The sequence below is a fragment of the Thamnophis elegans genome, chromosome 1, assembly GCF_009769535.1.
Source record: "Thamnophis elegans isolate rThaEle1 chromosome 1, rThaEle1.pri, whole genome shotgun sequence".
Lineage (NCBI taxonomy): Eukaryota > Metazoa > Chordata > Lepidosauria > Squamata > Colubridae > Thamnophis > Thamnophis elegans.
The window spans coordinates 53272808-53293580 of NC_045541.1; the positions used below are offsets into that span (position 1 = coordinate 53272808).

At 38.6% G+C, this 20773-nt stretch overlaps 1 protein-coding gene across 1 annotated transcript in view; it reads right to left on the bottom strand.

Annotated features, from left to right (window-relative positions):
- Nucleotides 1-19819, bottom strand: part of SEC22A (SEC22 homolog A, vesicle trafficking protein) — a 20517-nt gene extending 698 nt beyond the window's left edge. The window contains exons 1-7 of the mRNA XM_032216732.1: nucleotides 19717-19819; nucleotides 14225-14428; nucleotides 8566-8729; nucleotides 5832-6023; nucleotides 3122-3240; nucleotides 919-984; nucleotides 1-213 (exon numbers count right to left, since the gene is read on the bottom strand). The exon at nucleotides 1-213 is cut by the window's left edge and continues 698 nt beyond it. Of these exons, the coding sequence (XP_032072623.1) occupies nucleotides 13-213; nucleotides 919-984; nucleotides 3122-3240; nucleotides 5832-6023; nucleotides 8566-8729; nucleotides 14225-14406 (924 nt within the window). The 5' untranslated portion in view covers nucleotides 14407-14428; nucleotides 19717-19819 and the 3' untranslated portion in view covers nucleotides 1-12. The remainder of the gene's footprint in view (nucleotides 214-918; nucleotides 985-3121; nucleotides 3241-5831; nucleotides 6024-8565; nucleotides 8730-14224; nucleotides 14429-19716) is intronic.
- Between the last annotated feature and the right edge of the window lie 954 nt (nucleotides 19820-20773).

The following is a 20773-nucleotide window of genomic DNA, read 5'->3' on the forward strand; positions in this document are numbered from 1 at the left end:
AGAGGACATCCGTCACACATTATAATCAGGAGCTTTTCCTTGTGGCTGCCTTAGCCGGATTTGTAACGTTAAAAAAGCACCCACAGTCACATGAAAAAAGATCTGCCAGAGATTGCGCAATTCATAAAGGTACATATTACACAAGCAGATTAAGCCAAACGTTAGGAAAGATTTGATGTTCCGCCAGCTTGTGCAATATGCAAACAGATAGCACTGCAAAGAAAAAACAATGATCATAGTTAAACGATAGCTTGTGGGACTTTACTCAATTCTGTAGCACAAAGAAATCGAAGGGGAAAAGTCCTCTATTCAACATAAAGGGGAAAAAAACCCATTTCAATATTACTGTTATTCTTTTGGGAAAGAAAAGATCTGTTTGCTTTCCTATGACTTTGAAGACTTTTCAGACATTCTCACAGCAGAAAACTAAAATTTGTCACTCAAGTCTGCCTGGCGAAGCCATATAGAGATGATAATAGTGCTCTTGGTTGATTATTAGAATCTGGATGTTCTGGGCAACTAGAGAGTTTAGGTAAAAATTGTTTTATACTGACTGGAATGTTTTAAGTAATTTCTTGAATTGCAATTCTGTCAAATATCATGCATAATACAAAAGGTGAGTTCTGAAGATAAAGAAGATATCTCTTTTATATCTCTCACACCTTGCATCATTTAAATTAACCATATAAAAGCAACAAATTTTTACAGTGATAGTACAAACCCACCAAAATAACTTTTGCAATATCCCTCTCCCCGCCCCCTTGAATATATTCGATGTGGTTCATTTTTCATTAGTCAGGCATCTGGGCAGAATGACCAAATCCAGTGGAGTTCTTAGAATACATATAACTTAAAGCCTGTTTTGGGTTGTGACCAGTTGACAAAACTATTAACATCTAAAAATACCTAAGTACATACCTGATATAAACAAGCTGTTGTGCCAAGAAAAAAGGCGATAACAAAACTGAAGTCATCTTCTTCATTCTGAAAAAATGGGCACAATAAGCATTCTCAAATCAACATAGTTTATAGGGTGCAAAGAAGACAGACTACTATCTTAAATACTGGCACTCTGGAACCTCTTTTTCAGAACTCAATGAAGTTTTTCCTGTATTAAGTTTGGCAGTTTAGTGTCTTCTATAGTCAATTGTATCAATATCCTTGCACATCATCATCATAATCAACAACAGCAGTTTCCTTCCCTAATCAGAGCATGAATTGGATGCAATCCATCTTCATTTTAACAGACACATGAGGATCCTTATAATTAGAAACTGAAATTAAAATGGCCCTGATATCTGCCGAGCTGATCACATTACCAGGTTAGACAAATAACTAGGAGTGACCTGTGTTCTCTTTCTATTTACTGACTGCTCCCTGGGATTTACTGGGGGATCAATAAAAAGAACTTCCAAGGGACAAAATAAAATATGGTAGCCCTTTCTTTATAAATCTTCTCTAGCAGCAGCCAGATCTCTATTAAGCATTTGGGTGGGAAGGGTCAATTGACTTCCCATCCATGGCTACTCTCCCTGAAGCCCTGTAGACTGTTCCATCAACAGCCTGGGAGAAAAGTAAAAGTTTCCATGACAGATTATGTAAGGTTTTGAGCGGGTTGAGATGGGAAATTTAGCAGTTTGCCTGATGTTTACAGATGTTTAATCTGCATATTGCCTTTAAACAAGCTGATCTGCTGTTTTAATATTTAGTTTGGCCTTAAACCAGAGCAGTTTAGTTCAATGAGAATCATGTAAAATAGAACATAGCCAGCAGATGGTGCTATGCTCTCACAAAGTAAAATTATAAAATATAAAGCCATGGAACCCAGAGATTAAATGCAATTATTTTGGCAAGAGAACTAAGAATAACACAGCACTTTTCTGTCAATTGGAATAGCTAAAGATCCTGGGCAGGGACTTTGGACCCAGAAAATCCGAATTCCATTTGTTTTGCAATGGACTTGACTGTTTAACCCAGAACAAAATTCCTGCCTTCCCACCATATGTGTTTTATATGACCACACAGTACAAATGGATTATATATAATTGTTTACAGTTGGCCTACTTCCCAGAAAAAGGAGCTCTTCCATATGAGAGGGCGAGAGAGAGAAAAGAGGAATATGTGAAGGTTTTCAGGACAAGTTACAGGGGAGGGAGAAAAACGCAGAGGAAGACTGGAATGGTGCCCAGAGCGTGTACTGTTCAGTAATGATAATAGAAAAGGCAGAAATTTAACTCAATTGATAAATACAATTTTGAAATCAAACTCTTTAACTTTTTAATATGCCTGGTAGAATAGGAGAAGGAAATACTAAGGCAATCAAGGTAATGCCTTTGTTAGTAAGTCGACAATATGTATACATTCTCATCTTCAAAAGTACAGGGAGTTTTTGTAGCATGCCTGCATTCTGAGGGGGAGAGACAGAGTGAGAGAGAGAAAAGAGAGAGGGAGAAAGAAAGAAAGGAGGGAGAGAGAGCAAATATGATGTTTCTCTCAGTGCAAAAGTCTTTGAACCCAGTCTAGCCCCTTCTCTCACCATGGATATAGTGATTCTATCCCTTCAAAAGGAATTGTCTGAAACATCACATCTGCCTGCATTAATACATCCTGAATTCCCTTTTTATCAGCAGCAATTATTAGCATGCACTAGGACAAAACTTAAAGCATATCAGCGTCAACCAATTTTATGAGAGAGACATAGACAAGCAACCCAGGTTCCCATTCCCTTGACAATTTAACAAGGAATGCAGCTCTTAGACATTTAACATAGTCAATTCCAGATTTTTCTATGGCCTCTATTTCCTTTTAAGAAAGCTGGGTGAAGAGGGAGGGAGGGAAGGAGGGGGGGGGAGAAAAAGAAAAAGAGAATTATGTCTGTAACATGTCTGCATCAAAATTTCCCCTTGCTCTTTCACGAAACTAGGAAAGTGAGATGGCAAACACTTCAGCTCAGGAATGCAAACTCAGCCTGATAGGGAAAGACAAAGTTTTTATCCAATTACTATTCCAGAGTGATTTGCTTTTGCTAAACACTTCTAAATTGTTTGAAAAAAATAAAGTTACCCTCTTAATCTTTAAAATATTTTTTCCTGTTTCAAAGTTATGAATGTAACAATGATACCTGTAGAAGACTCTCTATAGCATGAAAACCACGAATTAAATTCAAAGCAGCACATAAAAGGCTAAGAAGAAGGGAAACAATTCCCGGTAGCGTCACAGGTTCCAGTCGTTGGTGAGGGGCTGGTAGCAGAGAGAAGAAAACACAATAAATATTTTTAAAGCTTTCTTTAATGTTTGAGCAAAACCCGCTAATGCTATTTTTTTCAGTTTTAGTCTTGTTCTAGACAAAATACTTTAAATGAGGAAACACAGCTTAACTGAGGGCATCAGTGGTCAATTTGCAACTTTTATATTTACTTGGAAATGCACATTAGAAATTGCTGAATTATTATGCAGATTAAAATGCAGCCTCTCCCCAATAGAAAAATGTATATATTTTTTTGCTTGAGTAGAAACTTCCATTTCTACAAGATGTAATAACATACAGGTAGTCCTCAACTTATGACCACAACCGAGCTCACAATTTCTGTTACTAAATGAGACAGTTGTTAAATGAATTTTCTTGCCACAGTAGTTAAGTGAATCACTATGGTTGTTAAGTGAATCTGGCTTTTCCACTGACTTTGCTTGTCAGAAGGTCACAAAAAGTGATCATATGACCCCAGGTCACTAGAGTCACGGTCACTGTCATAGATAAATGTCAATTGCATGCATTCCAATTTTGATGATATGACCATGGAGATGCTACAAGTCATGTGAAAAATTGTCATAAGTTACATTTTTCAGTGCCGTTGTAACTTCAAATGGCCACTAAATGAAGTCAAAGACTACCTGTATCAAAGTAATGTACTTAAGCTATTAGGCAGCATAAGACTTAAATTTCCAAAATAAAAACACAGGCATAAAGTTACTCTAACAATTAGCCAATCAATAAGTAAAGGCTTTTTAAATTGTACTTTTTCACATTTCAGTTTTTTTTCTTTGTTAAAGTGTTTCAGGCCCAAAGAGTGATTCGAAGCCCCCGCTAAGTACACTTATTCAGAAGGCATCGAGATAACAGCGAGAGTTGCTTCTGAAGGACATTACAGAAGATTACAAACACTCCATATGCATAGATTTTTCATTATAAGATATCGAATGCTGCCAAAAATATTCCAGACTCATTTCCTTTTTTCCCCTCAAATAGTCAATTATCCCTTGGTGAACTATATGGGTATCTCTTATCTAAGGGCAGGCCATGCTGAGCCTAAAGGGGTTCTGCAAAATGGGTTTGGTTTTAGGCCTCTGTTAAACAGAACATTGTGAAATGAATCAGAGGAAAGCTAAAATATGTACGACAATTTTGAAACTCTTATATTTCAACAGAAGAGAATATTTGTATTGGGTGTCTCTGAGCTTGGTGGTTTTCTTACAGACATTTCATCAGCAATAAAACCACTGAAGATGTTACTTACTTTGGTAATGAAATGTCTGCAAGACAACCACCAAGCTCAGAGAAGCCCCAAGGACTCCACACTCTAGTGGGCATTTTCATTTTCCTGCAATATAAAAGAGCTTCAAATTTGCCATTCTCTCCATGATCGCAAGGGCAACAAAGAAGCAAAAATAAAGAGCAAAGGATATAGACTGTAAGTACCTTTCTGATATTCATCTCTTCCACGAAACGCCAAGTATATGCACAAATAACTGCCAATTCGTACTGAATGTGTGTGCAAGTGCTATTATGAGATTCTACAAGTGACAGAAACTGAGGGGGGGGAGGACACAGGGCAAAACCCCCTGTAGTCTAGGCAACATAGAGAGAGGGACAATAAGGTGAATGAACCATATGTAAATCATTCTGTCTAAATCAGCGAAGTGTAAAGTTGCCAACAATGAAGTTAATGAGCTGGAACATTGATAGATAAAGGGGTGCCATTCTACCTTGTGGGCATTGAACAGCTGCAGCAGAAAAGGCTCTCCAAAGCAGTTCATAAAGTCAAAAAATGCTCAGAAATGACAAAGGGAATTTCTCTAGAGAGGAGGATTGCTTCTGTCTGACCAGTGCTCTTTCCAAACTTTATAAGGCAAGAGCCTTTTTGCTTTGCCAAGAACTAAATTGTGAACAGCTTAATATGTAATTGGGGAGAAGCTGCTGGGATAGAAGAATAGTTTTAAACACAGCAATTCATTCAAACATATATCTAAACTCAACTTGTCAAAACCACCATAATGAAATAGGCTTTAAAATTAGTTCTCAATATCCATTACAACACTGAGTTCTTATGGATGACCACTATAGACTAATCAAGTTCTCTAACTGTTTTTAATCTAGAATTTTATGATGTCATTGAAACAATTAGCAAGGGATTAGGTATTCATTATCATTCAATCTCACCTTCTGATTTTAGGGAGAATAATGTCTGATCAGATCTATGATTTCCTGGGAGACAGCATTTTTATCTTTTTCTGGGTCAAGGTCCCTAATCCCCCCCTCTCTCACACACATACATCATTCACAATGTGATGAAACTATCCTTGTGAACAATAACTTTTCATTGGGGCACCACAGGAAAAAAGAGTTCTTCACACTGCACTAATAAACTAGCTCAGGGTCCCTTCCCCCCATCTGAGCTTCAATAAGCCATTCAAAATCCAACATTACCAAAGTCCTCATGTTGCAATTGGCCATGAAATTTACAAAAGAAATGCAGTAAACCAAGCAGATCAATCTCTACCTTTATCCCAAAATAAGTAAAACTGAATAAGTAAACTTAAATCCATCATCTTACCTGGAGACATTTTTCTTGTATCTTTTTCTTGTAGAGATCCATATGGATATCCATTGGCTGAACAAAGTTCTGACAAGGAAATCTGGTAAGGTGGTCTCAATCTAATTTCTGTTTGCATGTCAGCAAGATTTATCCTTGTAGAAAGAGATCGTGGATTGTTGTATCTTTGTTTGGTCCTCTGAATAAAATTATCTGTATAAAATTAAAGCAACTCCCCTTAGATTTTTGATGAAAACATCACTGGGGACCCCATAGATTTATGGACAACCTACATCTCGGATGTCCACATTTAAATTCATTATTTAAAAATCTTACATTCATGTTGGAAAATTTTAATGTTGCTGCTGCTTTCTACCTAGTATATCATGGGCTAATTAATTTTGCAGCACCAGAAGATTAAATGCTACAATTTTAATTATGAATAAGCTAATGTTGCATGCATTGGCAAGCCTGAAATGCAACTAATATAATTAATTAATTACATTTGATTTAGTTTTTCTTGTAATTTGGAAAACTTTCTTAGGAAAAATAAGCATTTGTTCTGAGCTCCAGGCAGTTTTCTCAATTATGCACCCTTTATTGTCAATGTTTGTTTTTAAAATGAGGATATTATTATAAAGTTGAGAGGTGAAATGCACTATTTCACTATTACTGGCAATGTAGTTCAAGTACTTATTCCCAGATGACTAGATTACTGCAATGTACTGTACATGGACCAGCATTTGAAGACTACCCAGGAGCTGCATAGCATTATCTATCTACTGGCATCTTTTGGTATGCAAATTGGAGGTTGAAATCTGGGTTCAGAGATCTTTTTGAACTCCTGTCTGCCGTCAATGTCTGTACAGAAGTTCTTGTAATATTTCTTCTTGTATCTTTCTAAAAGCTCTTTGAAACTTTTGCTTAAGTTTCTTTCTGAGATCTTTGTCTTTCTTGGTTTTGGTTCCTCTTCTTCTGATAATTTTTACTTCTTTAGCTAGTGACTGGAATGAATTTTAGGCCTTGGGGAAACCTGCTGGGGATATTATATCCTTGGCACATATTCCATATGTTCTTTGCTCATCCACCCCAGGAGGACACATCCACAGCCAGAATGAAGCAGCACAACAGGATTTGAGGGGGCAGTTGGTACGCTTCCCTCCAAAAATATGTTAACTGCTTCCTATTAATGGTGGTTAATGAAGAAGGGCTCAGAGGCAATGTTTTTCTCCTGCAGTCTTTATTTTATGGAAACAGCTTCCCCACTGTGTTCAGATCAGCACCCATTCTAATAGCCTTCCAGAAGCTATTAAAATCAGAGCTTTTCCAGACAGTATTTGGGGACTGAGGAATTCATGCCATCTGTATTACAGCAATGCATTATTACTATATTGTTACCTTGGTTTCAATATTGTTTTAATGTTGGGAACCACCAGGAATCTCTGCAGATTACTGTAGGACATGACACAAATAAATAAATTTGACTGCATCCTTACAGAAACAGTAGGCATTAAGTGAGATGGTCATAAAACAAGCAGAACACAGGGTCATAAGAGATATCAAGCTGTGTGAAATATAGTCATTCCATGTCTTACTGTACATTCCTCTGGTTTCTGAAAACTGTGGACTGTTTATAAATTATGCCAATTTTAAGGCTTTGTAATATGAACAAGTACTAGTACTCGAGACATTTGCCCATGTTAAAGTTGACTTCAATTCTGAGTAGTAAGCACTATTCTGGATTCCAAGTGTGTATATACTCTTATAATATGATATTTCTGATATTACAAATTGAATGAAAGTTAAGCCTTGGAACTTGGAAAAATAAAAAAGATGGCTTTGCTTTCTACTTTTGGTAGATTAGGGCTTGGGTTTTTTTTTAAAGTACGGCTGCTTTTTGGGTTATTCCATATAAATTGCAGATCCCATTAATAGGATTTTTGGGACTACAAAGCTTCTATAAAATCAGTCTGTAAATTAACAAACACAAATAATGAAATTAAATGCATTTCCAATATTATTTCGTTACACACTAAATATATTAAAATTTTCCTCCCCCCCACAAATTTTTACCTATTTCACAAGCTTTCTGTTTTGAAGGTAATATCATAGGAGACTTCCATAAATATTGCCTTGAGAACCCATACCAAGGCATGACATTTATAAAACCATGTACTCAATCAACAATGGTGTCTTAAATTGTTATTTTTTTTAAAAAAACAGGCAGCAGATGATGATGACAGAGTGCAAAAGAGAGAGAGCGTGGACATGTCTCTATGAAAACATTTAACAAAAAATATTTAAACATTAGGCAGAAAGTGACCCTCTAATGAAACTGACAGGTCAGTGTACACCAAGTATTAGTAATGCAATTCATCACATATTCAGGGTAAGTTGCAAGAGGCAGCAAAAATCTAAACCTCCTAGATCTTCTAAAGCACTTTTTTCCTCTTTGTTCATAAGTGTAGAAGATCTCATCCATCTCTGCAGGAGAATTATTCCTGAATAAAACAGATCCATTGGGCTGCTCCAAATCCCTATGAAATAATATTGTTGTCAGGCATTTGGAAGTGATTTTTAGATCACTATGCATTGTTTGTGAAACAAACAATGATTGAATGTATATTTTAATGCCAAGTCATGTTCTTTTATGTCATAAATAAAAAGAATGCAAAATACTACATTTTAAATATATTACACACGTATAGAAGCCCAACATCAAGCCAGTTTTTGAAGAAAGTGATGAATCCCTTACCAAATTCAATGAAACAGTAAGGTCTGACTGCTGTATTTGTCTTCATCATGTTGTATGTGGTAATGAACTCCTTTTGAAGCTCATCCAGGAAGCAGAAGGCAAGGACGTTGGGGTAATTTTCAGTGCAGAGCATCATGTAACTCACTCCCAGGGAACTAATAAAGCTGTATTTTGGTGGGGGAGGAAAAATGTGTCTTTAACATTTCAAAATTAAAATAATGTATTCACAGATTACCTTGAGTAGGCTTTACACATAACTGCAACAAGAGAAATAATGATGAGTCTAATGAAAGTATTACTATTCATGAGAAAATAAATTTAGGGCATACAAAACTCACTGAATCAGAAACAGAATGTGATCTTGCTGAACCTCCTCTTGGATCATGCTGTTTTGGGAGTGATTCCCAGAGGTAAATCTTTTGAACCAGAAGCAGTTTAAACTATGCTGGACATGTTTTGGATCCAGACTATTTCTGATTCAGAGAATGTACCCCCAGAAGCCACTGAACTCTCCCCAGCATGGCTCCATAGTTCTATAAGGGGAATATAATATTCTACACCTCTAACTATAATTCTATTTTCAAAGAACAATGAAGTTTTACTTGGATTTAATGTTTTGCTATTACCTATCAATACTTAATATATTATTTTAAAAGAGGGCAGATGTGGGGGTGGATAAGTATGAGTGTAGCATAATATGTATCTCACTTGTTCTCTCATATACAAATATACTTAACAATATCAGAAGACTGAAGATGAGTTTTTCTCCTTCAAAGAGGAAAAGAGAAATGGAGGACTTCCGGGGCGGGACCTTGCTGATGGCGGCAGCTTAACGAGCTGCCCCCGGGTTCCTGGCCGCGTTATCTGCCTAAATACCTGGTAGATACCTCATTCTTCAGGCAAAGAAGAGTGAGAGATCCAGCTGGTAAGAGCTTTTCTTTGAAGTTTGCAGCTTTTTTTTTTGCTGCGAATGGAAGGGGGGCCAGCCAAGGCTGAATCACATCTCCGTGCCAGAAATTCCTGCTGTAATCATTACGGCGCAAAGTAAGGAACTCCCGCTTAGGACAATTTTTGATATATTTATTTGAGATTAATACAAGCAGAGTCCGTACCCGAGAACCTTATCTGCCTTTTTTTAAAAGAAAGAGCTTTCTTTGTGCACTTGGTTTCTTAAAAAAATAAGCTCCTAAAATGGCGGGTGCCACATTCCTAACTGTCCGGCAAAGAAAAAGATCAAAGGAACAGCCAGATAGCATTCTCTTACTAATTAGTTTCATTTCTCTGAAGAGCTTACAAGACTTTTTTCTTATCAACTTTTAAAAGTTTTAAAAGACTCCTTGTTAATATAGAGACATTCCAAACAGAGATGAATATGCTGAACTGTTTCGTTACAATGCTAATCTTTTGAAACCTGCTTTGTTACAATGCTCTTTTCTGAAACCTTTTGAAAAACCTCTAAGAACAAATAAAGGGGGGACTTAATACTTTTTTTCCTCGTAAGCTACACAGTGGGCCAGCAGAGTTTGAATAATTGTTGAATAATTGTTTGAAGAAAAGATATAATGGCATCAAAATTAAATTCGGGGAGACCTCTTCTTAGGAGTACATCTCACACACTTGGCACAAAGTTGCAGCTTTCACCCTCTATGCCCCCTACTGGAGATTTGCTAACGAAAGAACTTTTTTTTGAAACCTTTAGAGAATTTAGAGAGCAGAATTTAGAAACTTTCAGAGAATTCAGAGAGGAGATAAAGGAATTTAAAGCAGACTTATATGATAAGCTTGATACTAGGATTGCCAAAACAAAGGACGATATGGTGGGACTTGTAACTGTATTGACAGAATATGTTTCTGGAATGGAAGATAAGCTAGAGATTCTTGATGAAGCCAACACTAACTTGACATCCAAAATTGAAGTGGTGCAACAAAAAGTTGAAAACGCTGAAAAACAAATTGTTATGATACACTACAGACAGATGGAGCTTGCATTAAGAGTCAGGGGGCTGCGTGAAGACGAACAGGAGAATTTGAAGCAGATTTTCTCAGAGGCTTTTAACCGTCTGGTGGAAAGACCGGGGTCCAACTTTGACTGGCAGATCGAAAAAATTTATCGTGCTAACTCTTGGGTGGCAAAACAGAGGCAACTCCCCTGAGATGTAATTATATACTTTACTACAAGAGAGTTCAGAAACATGATACTACAAGAGTCTTATAATACCAGGCTTCAAATTGGCGGACAGGACTTGATTGTCTTGAAAGAAATACCACCCCAAATGCTAAGAGCCAGGAGAGATTATGCTTTTCTAGTGGAAGAACTCAGAAACCGTCAGATACAGTATAGATGGGATGTGCCATTTGGTATCATAATTACATTTGATAAGCAAAAATATCGTCTCAACTCTGTATGGGAAGCCCAAGATTTCTATCACAAGATCCTGAAGGTGGGACACCCTGAATTATCTGGATCTGGAGAAAGACCACGAGAAGGACAAGATAAACAGCAAATCACACAACTACCAGACAAAAAGCACCATTTCCTCCTTCCGGAAGGGCAAGGAACCAGGGAACAAAGATCTAGCCGTATGACTACCAGACGAATGGGAAAACAAGGCATATTGCAACAAACTCAATAATCATCGGCCATTGATCAAGGAGTTGTGGTCTGAACTCTTTACAGAAGAGAAAGAAAATATTTCACTATCTCAAACAGTTCAAGAACGATATAATTTGTCTGCAAGAAATTCATATCAAATCAACTGATCAAAATATCTGTTCAACCCCGAACTTGGTCAATATTTTGTGACCTCTGCTACGGAAAAGAAAAATGGTATAGTTGTATACTTAAGAAAAGACATTAAGGCTGAATTAATTGAAGCAGATCCCTTTGGAAGATATATCGCATTAGACCTAATTCTAGAAGGGAAAAAGACTTGATGGACAACTTCGAATTGAGAAATGTTTGGCGAGAAAGAAACGCAGAGGCATATGACTTCACCCCTTTTTCTGATGGACATCAATCTCTTTCAAGGATTGATTTTATACAAATCACTAATGATTTATTTTCTAGGGTGAAGAAGACAAAGATTGCGGCGAGGGTCCTTTTGGATCATAACCCAGTCTGGACGGAATTGGGAAGGGTAGTGCAGGCAAGAAGGTCTTGGAGGTCGAATGAGAGTTTATTTAGATATGAAAAGTATATTAATGATTGTAAAAAATTGCTATCTGAATACTTTGTTCTGAATACGAATAAGGGTATATTCATGGAATTTGTAGGAGATGTAAGTAAAGCATATATGAGAGGAGTACTGATGAATATAAACAAAATACATAGACATAAACAAGGGCAAAAACGAAAAGAATTGGAAGAGGAAATCAAAAGAAAAATTTGAAATGTATCCAAATTGTGTTATAGAGGGAAGGAGGTGTTTCAACAGGAGGAGATTTAAAAGGTATTCCGGGAATTTTTTTTTTTTTTACAGAATTATACAAAGGGGACAAAATTAAGGGTTTAGATATAGACAGATACTTAGATAAAGAGATAATACCCCTAGTTAGAGAAGAGTACAGGCAAAAGTTGAACCAACAAATAACCTCTGGGGAAATCCTGCAGGTAATCAAACAACTAAGATTAGGAACAATGTAAACTGCTTAAAGTTTGTGTAATGGCAAGAAGCTGAGTTCAACGCAGAGATTTTACTGACTTTTTTTTTCTTTTTTCTTTTTTCTTTTTTAATTTCCTTGGTTTTAATATATTTTAGACTGTGTTTGATAAAAAGCTATACCGTGTACGGGCTCTGGGAAGTCGGGGGGGGGGAAGGGAGGTGGGGTCATAGGGGGGAGGGGGGAGGGGGGAAATATAGTATGTGCTAGATTTTAAAGTAATATGATTGCACTTGTATACTGTTGCTTTTTTAATTCTAGTGTAAAAATAAGAAGCTGAATATATTGATAGATAGTAGAAATACACCGAAGGGAGGAGCAGAGGGAAAGAGGAAAGAGGGGTAGAGAAGGTGGGAGAGAGGATCGGAGGGAGGGTGAGATGGAAGGGAGGGAGTGTATTGGGAGAGAGGAGTGATAGAGGGGGAGGGGAAGTAGGAGAGGGGAATGTTGGAGGGGAGAAAGGAAAGTTGGAGGGGGGGTGAAAGAAAGGGTGTATGGAGGGTTGAAGTGGTATATTGGGTTTGTATTTTGGGGAGTATTTTTGACAAGGATGGCTGTGTTTATTGCTCAATGTTATATGGCCCCGGTTATGCACAATATATATGTGACTGTATGAAATGAAAATGAAAATAAAACATATTTGAAATGAAAGAGGAAGAGAGAAATGGATAAATAAAGGCTACGGTCTTCAAAATGTTTTATTTATCATTTATTCCTAACTACAAATCTATTTCATTCCAGAATGAAAAAGGCAAACAGAATTATCGTACTGAGCAAGAGAATGAAATATTTTTCTAGCAAGGATGCCTCTTCATAAGAATCCAGCAAAGACATTAAGTCAACTTATTATAAAATGTAAAATTGCACTTTGAATTAAAATCTTAGCATATGCTTATGCTCTTCATTTATGAAGAATTCCATTAAAATAATCCATTAATCCATCATTTTCTTATGCATTTAAAACAGCAATTCTAGGACAATTTTGTATATATGCCATACATTCAACATTGCTGAAATAATTATGCTGATACATTGGCTTGGGTTTTTTTTTGGGGGGGGGGGGGAATATTTTACTTCTTAAACATCAAGAATTTATCAGAGGTATCTCAGGAAATGTATATATTAAGATTGAATCAATCAAATGCAGAGGGTATAGATGCAATAAATATTCTTATCTTTGCATTGTGCATGGAGCAATTTACATTCCTTTGCACAGAATGACACAGATTTTCCCATTTATTTTCTTGATAAAATCTAATCTAGGGGATACTTCATTTTATAAAATATATACTATCTGCCCCTTCCATCTTTAAAGAATTACAAAAATATAAGTACAGAAAAATGGGGAGACTGGAACATCAAGTTAATTCTTAAATAATAAAGAAAATGCATTTTACGAACACAAGGAAAGCTTCATAAAATTTCTGTTTTTTCTTTACAAATAAACATTTCAAAGTATAATATTGGTACAATAAAAATACAGGGTTAAGATGCATAAGAGAGTTATTTTTCTGAAATAATATAGAAGATACAACTGAGTCTACACAGTATAACTAAATGCTGTCATAGATAATATTGCAGTTAGGTTAGCATGCAATGAAGCAGTTTTTATGCCAGGTCTTGCATTGTCCAAAGATTCAATATTTGAGACACAAGGAGATGGACCCAGAAGAGTCTTGCTTAAAATAATTCTACGGAAATCATTAGGGCAATCCAACCTGTGATAAGTAACATCCCTCAAAAGGGTTGCCCTGCCTGTTTAGCTCCTTGTTCTGGCAGTAGTTCAAGAGCAGGCCCTCTGCAGGTAAGCATAATAGATTTGCAGATTTGAAGAGGAATGCTTAATAAGAAAGTAATTTCTAAATACTGTAGCACTGTAACAAATCACTGTATCAAAAAGACACCTTCTTTACTGTTATTAGAGCAACTACTGTATCTAGGTTATATGAAACAAAAGAGCAATGTTGCAGAAAGAATACATGTGCCAGAGAAAACTTACTTTATGTTATACTTTCCTGCTTGTAATGTGCATCGGTCTGGAAGCTCAGTGAGTCTCTTTGCAAGACTTTTAAAGTACTTTCGGCATTCCTGTACAGCTGTGTTTTGCTCATAATCAGTAGAAGCAGATAAAGGGAGTCCATCTCTCACACGCACCACTGAGGCAGACAAGATAATGGACATTGCCAACAATAAAAAGTAAAATCTAGAACAGAGCACACAAATAAGATATTTAATTTTCCTCTTCATTCATAATGCCATTTGTATTTATCATCTGATGACTGAGAAGACCGAGTTAGTTTCACAATATTTAACAAGAGCAAGCTGTACTAATCCACTCCTTTTCATATAGTTATCAAAACCGATTGCATTTGAGTTCTCTAGCTTTCAAAAACTGGTTGCCTGGAGTTTATTATTCCTCATTAGGATGACTACCTAACTGGCTGTTTACCAGTCTGGGTTCAATTAGAAAGAGCATATATTCACTATAATTATTCCGCTAAGCAGTTCTAACTGGAAGCAAACACAAAGAGAAGACTACAGAACCACTAACATATATACATGGTACCAGGAGTGTTCCAGTTTAGTGTTCTAGGCAGTAATATTCGTTTCCAAGGTACTGCATTCCACTATTACCATATTTTTTATTTTCCATCTTTTCTCTAGCCACCAAAATTCCATAGTCTTCCACACTGGACTGTTTGGGGAGTTTGCCTCACTTTAGGGATTTCAGTGAGAGAGGGGAACTTGCTACAAATATATCTAAGTGTCCCCACTCCTTTTTTCACTATATGATAATCAGCACTATGCTACCTATCAGATGATTTAGTTTGAGACATTGTTCCAAGTCATTAAGTAAATATATTATACTTTATAATGCTGAAAATAGTTTATCAAAACATTCATAGTGCAAAAGGTATTGCTAGTAATAATTCATAGTAGGAATTTAAACTGCATTCTAGGCAGCATTTTGTAAAATACACAAAATGTAATTAAGAAATATTCAAGTCTCACTTTACAGTATTTATAGATGATTGAGATTGGATGCTGAGTGGTGATGCTGTTAATTGGATATTTTAATTGAGTTTTAATGACTTTATGATATTTAACACTACCCGAAACCACCATTTTGGAATATAGCATTATGGAAATAATTCTAACAAACAAACAAATACATTATCTCCCTGAGTAGAGTCCATATCTGTTATTTCAAACAATTGCAGTTCTCACATAAAGTCACACCTCCCATCTGATGAATAATTACGTTTTCTCTTTGCTTTAAAACTCCAATGTTTAGGCCAGGAACATCTTAGCAGCCACATACATAATTATTTTCAATTCCAAAATCTACCAGTATAATAACAACATGCCTATAGACCCTCGCCTTACTGAGTCAGTATTGGATGTTTCCATGACAAGGAAACATGGAATATTTCCATTTACTTCTCCAGAGTAAGAGTGGTAATTCTGAAGAAGATGAGATTCTGTTACCTGAAAATATTTGGGACTTCTTTAAGAAATAGTACCAAGTTAGGATATTCTTTCTATTGAGAAGAAAATCTAGACCAATAAGGTCCTATTACCTATCATGTTTAGGTAGTTGTCTATTCAACCATTATCACATGCAGGCCACACCTGCCCTGGCTCCGCAAAGGCAAAAAATGTCACAATATGTCACATGACATCATGTGATGCAATCGAATTTGACACCCATGATATAGAGTATATCCCAATTGACCCAATTCATTAATCAAAACATATTCTCCCTTTTGTCATATCTCTCCCCCCCCGCCTCTGTGTGTGTGTGTGTGTGTGTGTGTGTGTGTGTGTGTGTGTAACCAGCATATACAAATGCTGCAACAGCCATAAATAAAAGATCTGGTTGTAGTATTAGTAGCTCATTCCTGTCTGTCATTTAAGTTTGAATAGCTGCTGAATGAATGGTCATTAAATGAGGAGTACTTGTAATTTGCTAGGACTCCCAGCAATAAATGAATACCTATATTAAATGGTAAGTAATGTAATAAGTAATAACAGAACAATGAGAAAAATCCAACAGAACAAAATCAGCCATCAGCCACCAAGCAAAATAGGACTTTGCAAGGTCAAACCAGTACTTTGAATTGCACCCAGAAATGTATTGGAAGAATATAGGAGTTTTATGTTCCAGGTGACACATGCCAGCTAAGAGGTAGACTATATATTCTGTGCCAAATGTAATTTCTAGTGTTCAGTGTGGAGCACATTGTGGAATTCAACCAGGTAGTGATGAGAATATGAATAACATGAGTAGCTAGATCTCCCACTCTGATTCACTATTGAAGTAAGATAAAGGCTGTTATGCATGGTCAGCAAACAGCTACCGTGTTTCCCCCAAAATAAGAAGGGTCTTATTTTCTTTTTATCCACAAAATATGGCTTGGGCCTTATTATGAGGGGAGGGTTTATTGTTTTGGGATTGCCGGGCAGCTGCTCTCTTCCGAGCGGGCTCTCAAAGAGCCAGGCACAGCCTCATGGGCAAATATCTGTGTTGCGCTGTCGCAGCAGCGCAACACAACAACTATGAAGTGACTACACTCACAAGCAGCCACTTGGCAAACCCCCTTTCCAGCCTGGCACAGCGCCATTCACTGACCTAGGGGTATCGCCAAGCCGCATGAGTGCCTGTTCGCCGCCACCCACGCTCTGCACGGCTGGAGAGGGGGGTTGCGCGAGCAGCTGTTCCGCTCCCGCTCGCATGCCTCCCAGCCTCACGATGCCCTGGTCCAGCTCTCCCCGCAGAGGCAGAGTACTTCCGCTGCCAACGCATGGCTTTTTTGGTGGCTTCCAAACTGTGTCTTCTGGCAGTGGCCGCTCTCTGGGCATACGCTCTATGGTTGTATGCTCAGCCGGCAGCTGGCCCACAACCATAGAGTGTATGTCCAGAGCGGCCACTGCCAGAAGACTCGGTTTGGAAGCTGCCGAAAAAGCCATGCGGCAGCGGCAGCAGAGGTACTCTACCTCTGCAGGGAGAGCTAGGCCAGGGCATCATGAGGCTGGGAGGCGCGCGAGCGGGAGCACAATAGCCACTCACACAACCCCCCTCTCCAGCCATGCAGAGCGCCTTTCACTGGCATTTTGAAGGCACCAAGCCGCGGGAGCTGGGCGGCAGTGAACAGGCACTCACACGGCTTGGCGATACCCCTAGGTTAGTGAATGGCGCTGTGCCCCGCTGGAAAGGGGGTTTGCCGGATGGCTGCTCATGAGCGTGGTTCTTCATGGCTGTTGTGTTGCGCTGCCATTCGCCCATGAGGCTGTGCCTGGCTCTTTGGAGCCCACTCACAAGACAGCAGCCGCCCGCAACCCCCCTCTTCAGCTGGGCACAGCGCTGCTCACCAACCTAGCGGTATCCTGAAGACATCAAGTAATGTGATCACCTTTGCCTCCCCTCCCCAGGTTCCCGCGGCTTGGCATCTTCGGGATACCGCTAGGTTGGTAATTGACGCTCTACCTGGCCGGAGGTGGGGGGATTGTCCAGGGGGCTTATTTGCGGGGGAGGCTCAAATTTTTGCCCACCAGAAAAATGTTGCATGGCCTTATTTTCAGGACATGTCGTATTTTCGGGGAAACACGGTACCACTGCAAAACCTGATGGGCAAATAAATGCTTTACTACTAAATGTGAAACCCTGATGTTAAACTAAATATAAATGGTCTTAATTTTTTTTTAATGCTCTTACATTTTCTTGGAAACAGATATCAGCCAACCATTAATATACACATTCATATAGATATATTCCAAATGTTTCAAAACGTAATACTGTAACTGACTCAGTAAAAGGGAAGCATATTCTAATATTTTATTGTTTACCTTATTTTGCTTATTGAAACTGATGTTAAAATAATGCAAGGAATCATGTGAGAGTCATCTGCAAGCTTTAAAAGCAGCAATCATATACAATTGCTTATATATTCAGTAATGTTTGTAAGTATATGTACATTGATTTTTCATCTTGCTTTGCATCTGTTTAGAAAACTTACAATACTAGGTGATATACAAAAGAATAAAAAATTCCTGAATAATACCTCATTCAACCTCGATTGAATGCTAAAGAAGCTATGATCTTCCACAATATGGCACTCTTCAAGTGTATAGGTAAAGGTTCTCCTCGCACATATGTGCTTGTCATTTCCGACTCTAGGGGGCGGTGCTCATCTCCGTTTCAAAGAGCCAGTGCTGTCTAAAGAGGTCTCCGTGGTCATGTGGCCCGCATGACTAAATGCTGAAGATGCATGGAATGTTGTTACCTTCCAACCTAAGGTGGTCCCTATTTTTCTACTTGCATTTTTATACACTTTCCAACTGCTAGGTTGGCAGAAGAGGGGACAAGTAACTCCATTAGGCAGCACTAGGGATTCGAACTGCTGAACTGCTGACCTTTCTGATTGACAAGCTCAGCGTCTTAGCCACTGAGCCACCGAGTCCCTTCTTCAAGTTTACAAGACTACAACATTCCCATTAAATATTGTTTCAGGTTGATGGGAATTGCAGTCAACACATCTGGAAGACACCATTGTGGGCAAGACTGCCTTACCTATACCTTTCAGCTGCAATAAGAGAAAGTTGATAACTTTTTCCCCATATGTTCAATTAAAACACCCAGCTTCACTCTCCATTGGACATCCTGGCTGCTGGAAATTACATTTCACTAACAAGAAAACTATGTCTTTCTTGGAGGAAAAATTGAGCTACTATATCTGGGCTATAAAAAGATGTCAGCAAAAAGTTATAAATCCCCCATTTCTGCCATCATCTGGTGCTTGTCCAGATGATTGCCACTCAAAATGGGTAGCTCTAGATTAGAAGGATGTCCACAAACTTCTCACCCTTTCTTGCTTAATATCCAATTAGAGGAGAGAGAGAAAAAAAAAACAGTTTTTCCACACAGGTATTAACAGGCCCTCTCATAGTTCACCAGCACCGAGTTTAAGAAGCAGGCCTATCCGACTGTTTGTAAAATGAAGTTATTTGATTTCTCATATTCTTCCTACGGCTTTTTCCCCCCTCTGAAAGATTAGCCAGGCACGCGTTCACCCCCTCCACATTTAGGGGGTTCTCCTCTTAGAAAGAGACATCAAGGGCTTTTTCCTCGGGTTATGTGACACGCCAAACTGACGAGGACACGTTTGTCTCTCGAACCTCGCGGGAAAAGATTTTCGAAACCCAGAAAGCGCACGAAGGCACAAACGGCAGCAAAGCTTTTGTTGCCATGGTTGTGACAGGTCTCCCGTCCGCAGAGGGGAGCGCTTATGGCGTCCCGGCACTCCAGGCGTAGAGGTAAACGACGACGACTGTCATCCAGGAAGGCGACATCCACCCAAGCGTGCCAAGGCGTCCACACCACTACTACACCCTTAGCCCAGACCTTCAACTTGAGGGCCCGCGCTTCGCCTCGGTTGCTAAGCAACCGGAAAAAGGCTGGAGGGGCGAGGGAGCACGAGGAGGCGGAATTACCTGGGTTAGTCGACACGGCAACATCGGCCGCCGAACCACCGTTGGTGTAAAGCCTCCCGCGCGGAATTCTGGAACTCTGGACACGTCACACTCCTCGCGCTGGCCCGTTGAAGCGGACGTCAAGTGACGTTGCCTAATGGCGCCCGGGGATCTCAAAGGGCCCCGTTGCTCTGACGACAAGAGCGGTCGCTGGTGGGGAACGGGTGGATTTTTAACGGTTGGCGTACGGAGATCCCAATCCCTTATTCTAGATCAGAGGTCTTCAGACTTGGCAACTTTAAGACTTGTGGACTTCAATTCCCAGAATTAACATCTGGGAGTTGAAGTCCACAAATCTTAAAGTTGCCAAGTTTTGGGACCCCTGTTCTACATACTTTCCAATCCATCCTGTGCTAAGTTCTGTTCTGCACTCGGAGAGCCTTTGCCTTCTGCAGGTCTGGTCCAGGTTGACCAGTGACTTCCACCCACGTCTTCAAATCCCGGAAGTAGACAGACAGTCCTCGACTTACAACAGTTCATTTAGTGACCATTCCAAGTTACAATGGCACGGAAAAAAGTGACTTATGACCATTTTTCACACTTCACAACAATTGCAACATTTTTTTGCCTAAATGAGACCACTCAATCAATCAGTCAGAATAGAGTGGGAAGGAACGTTAGAGGTCTTCTAGTCTAACCCCTTGTTCAATAAATAACCATTTACCCAAAGGGAAATTATTGAAGTTGTTTCTTACCAACTCATCTAAATCTTGGGCAGCTTCAGGTATGCAACTTCATTTTTTTTTCTGGACATATATGCATATTTTTAAACAGGTGTGCTATTAATCTTGTTTATTTTCTAAGAATGAGTTTCAGATCTATGTTAATACTTGAGCCATTCTTGGAAAGGAAGCTATAGTAAAAGCTAGTCATTTGCTACATGCAAGCCCCCCCCCCCCCCCCAAATTAAAACATGTCTATCTCAGATGGATAATTGTTGGAGATAGGTTTTTGCTTGTTTACTATACTGGGTATAATAAACCTTAGATACACGTTTTTCTGATTTTTTAAATAGAGG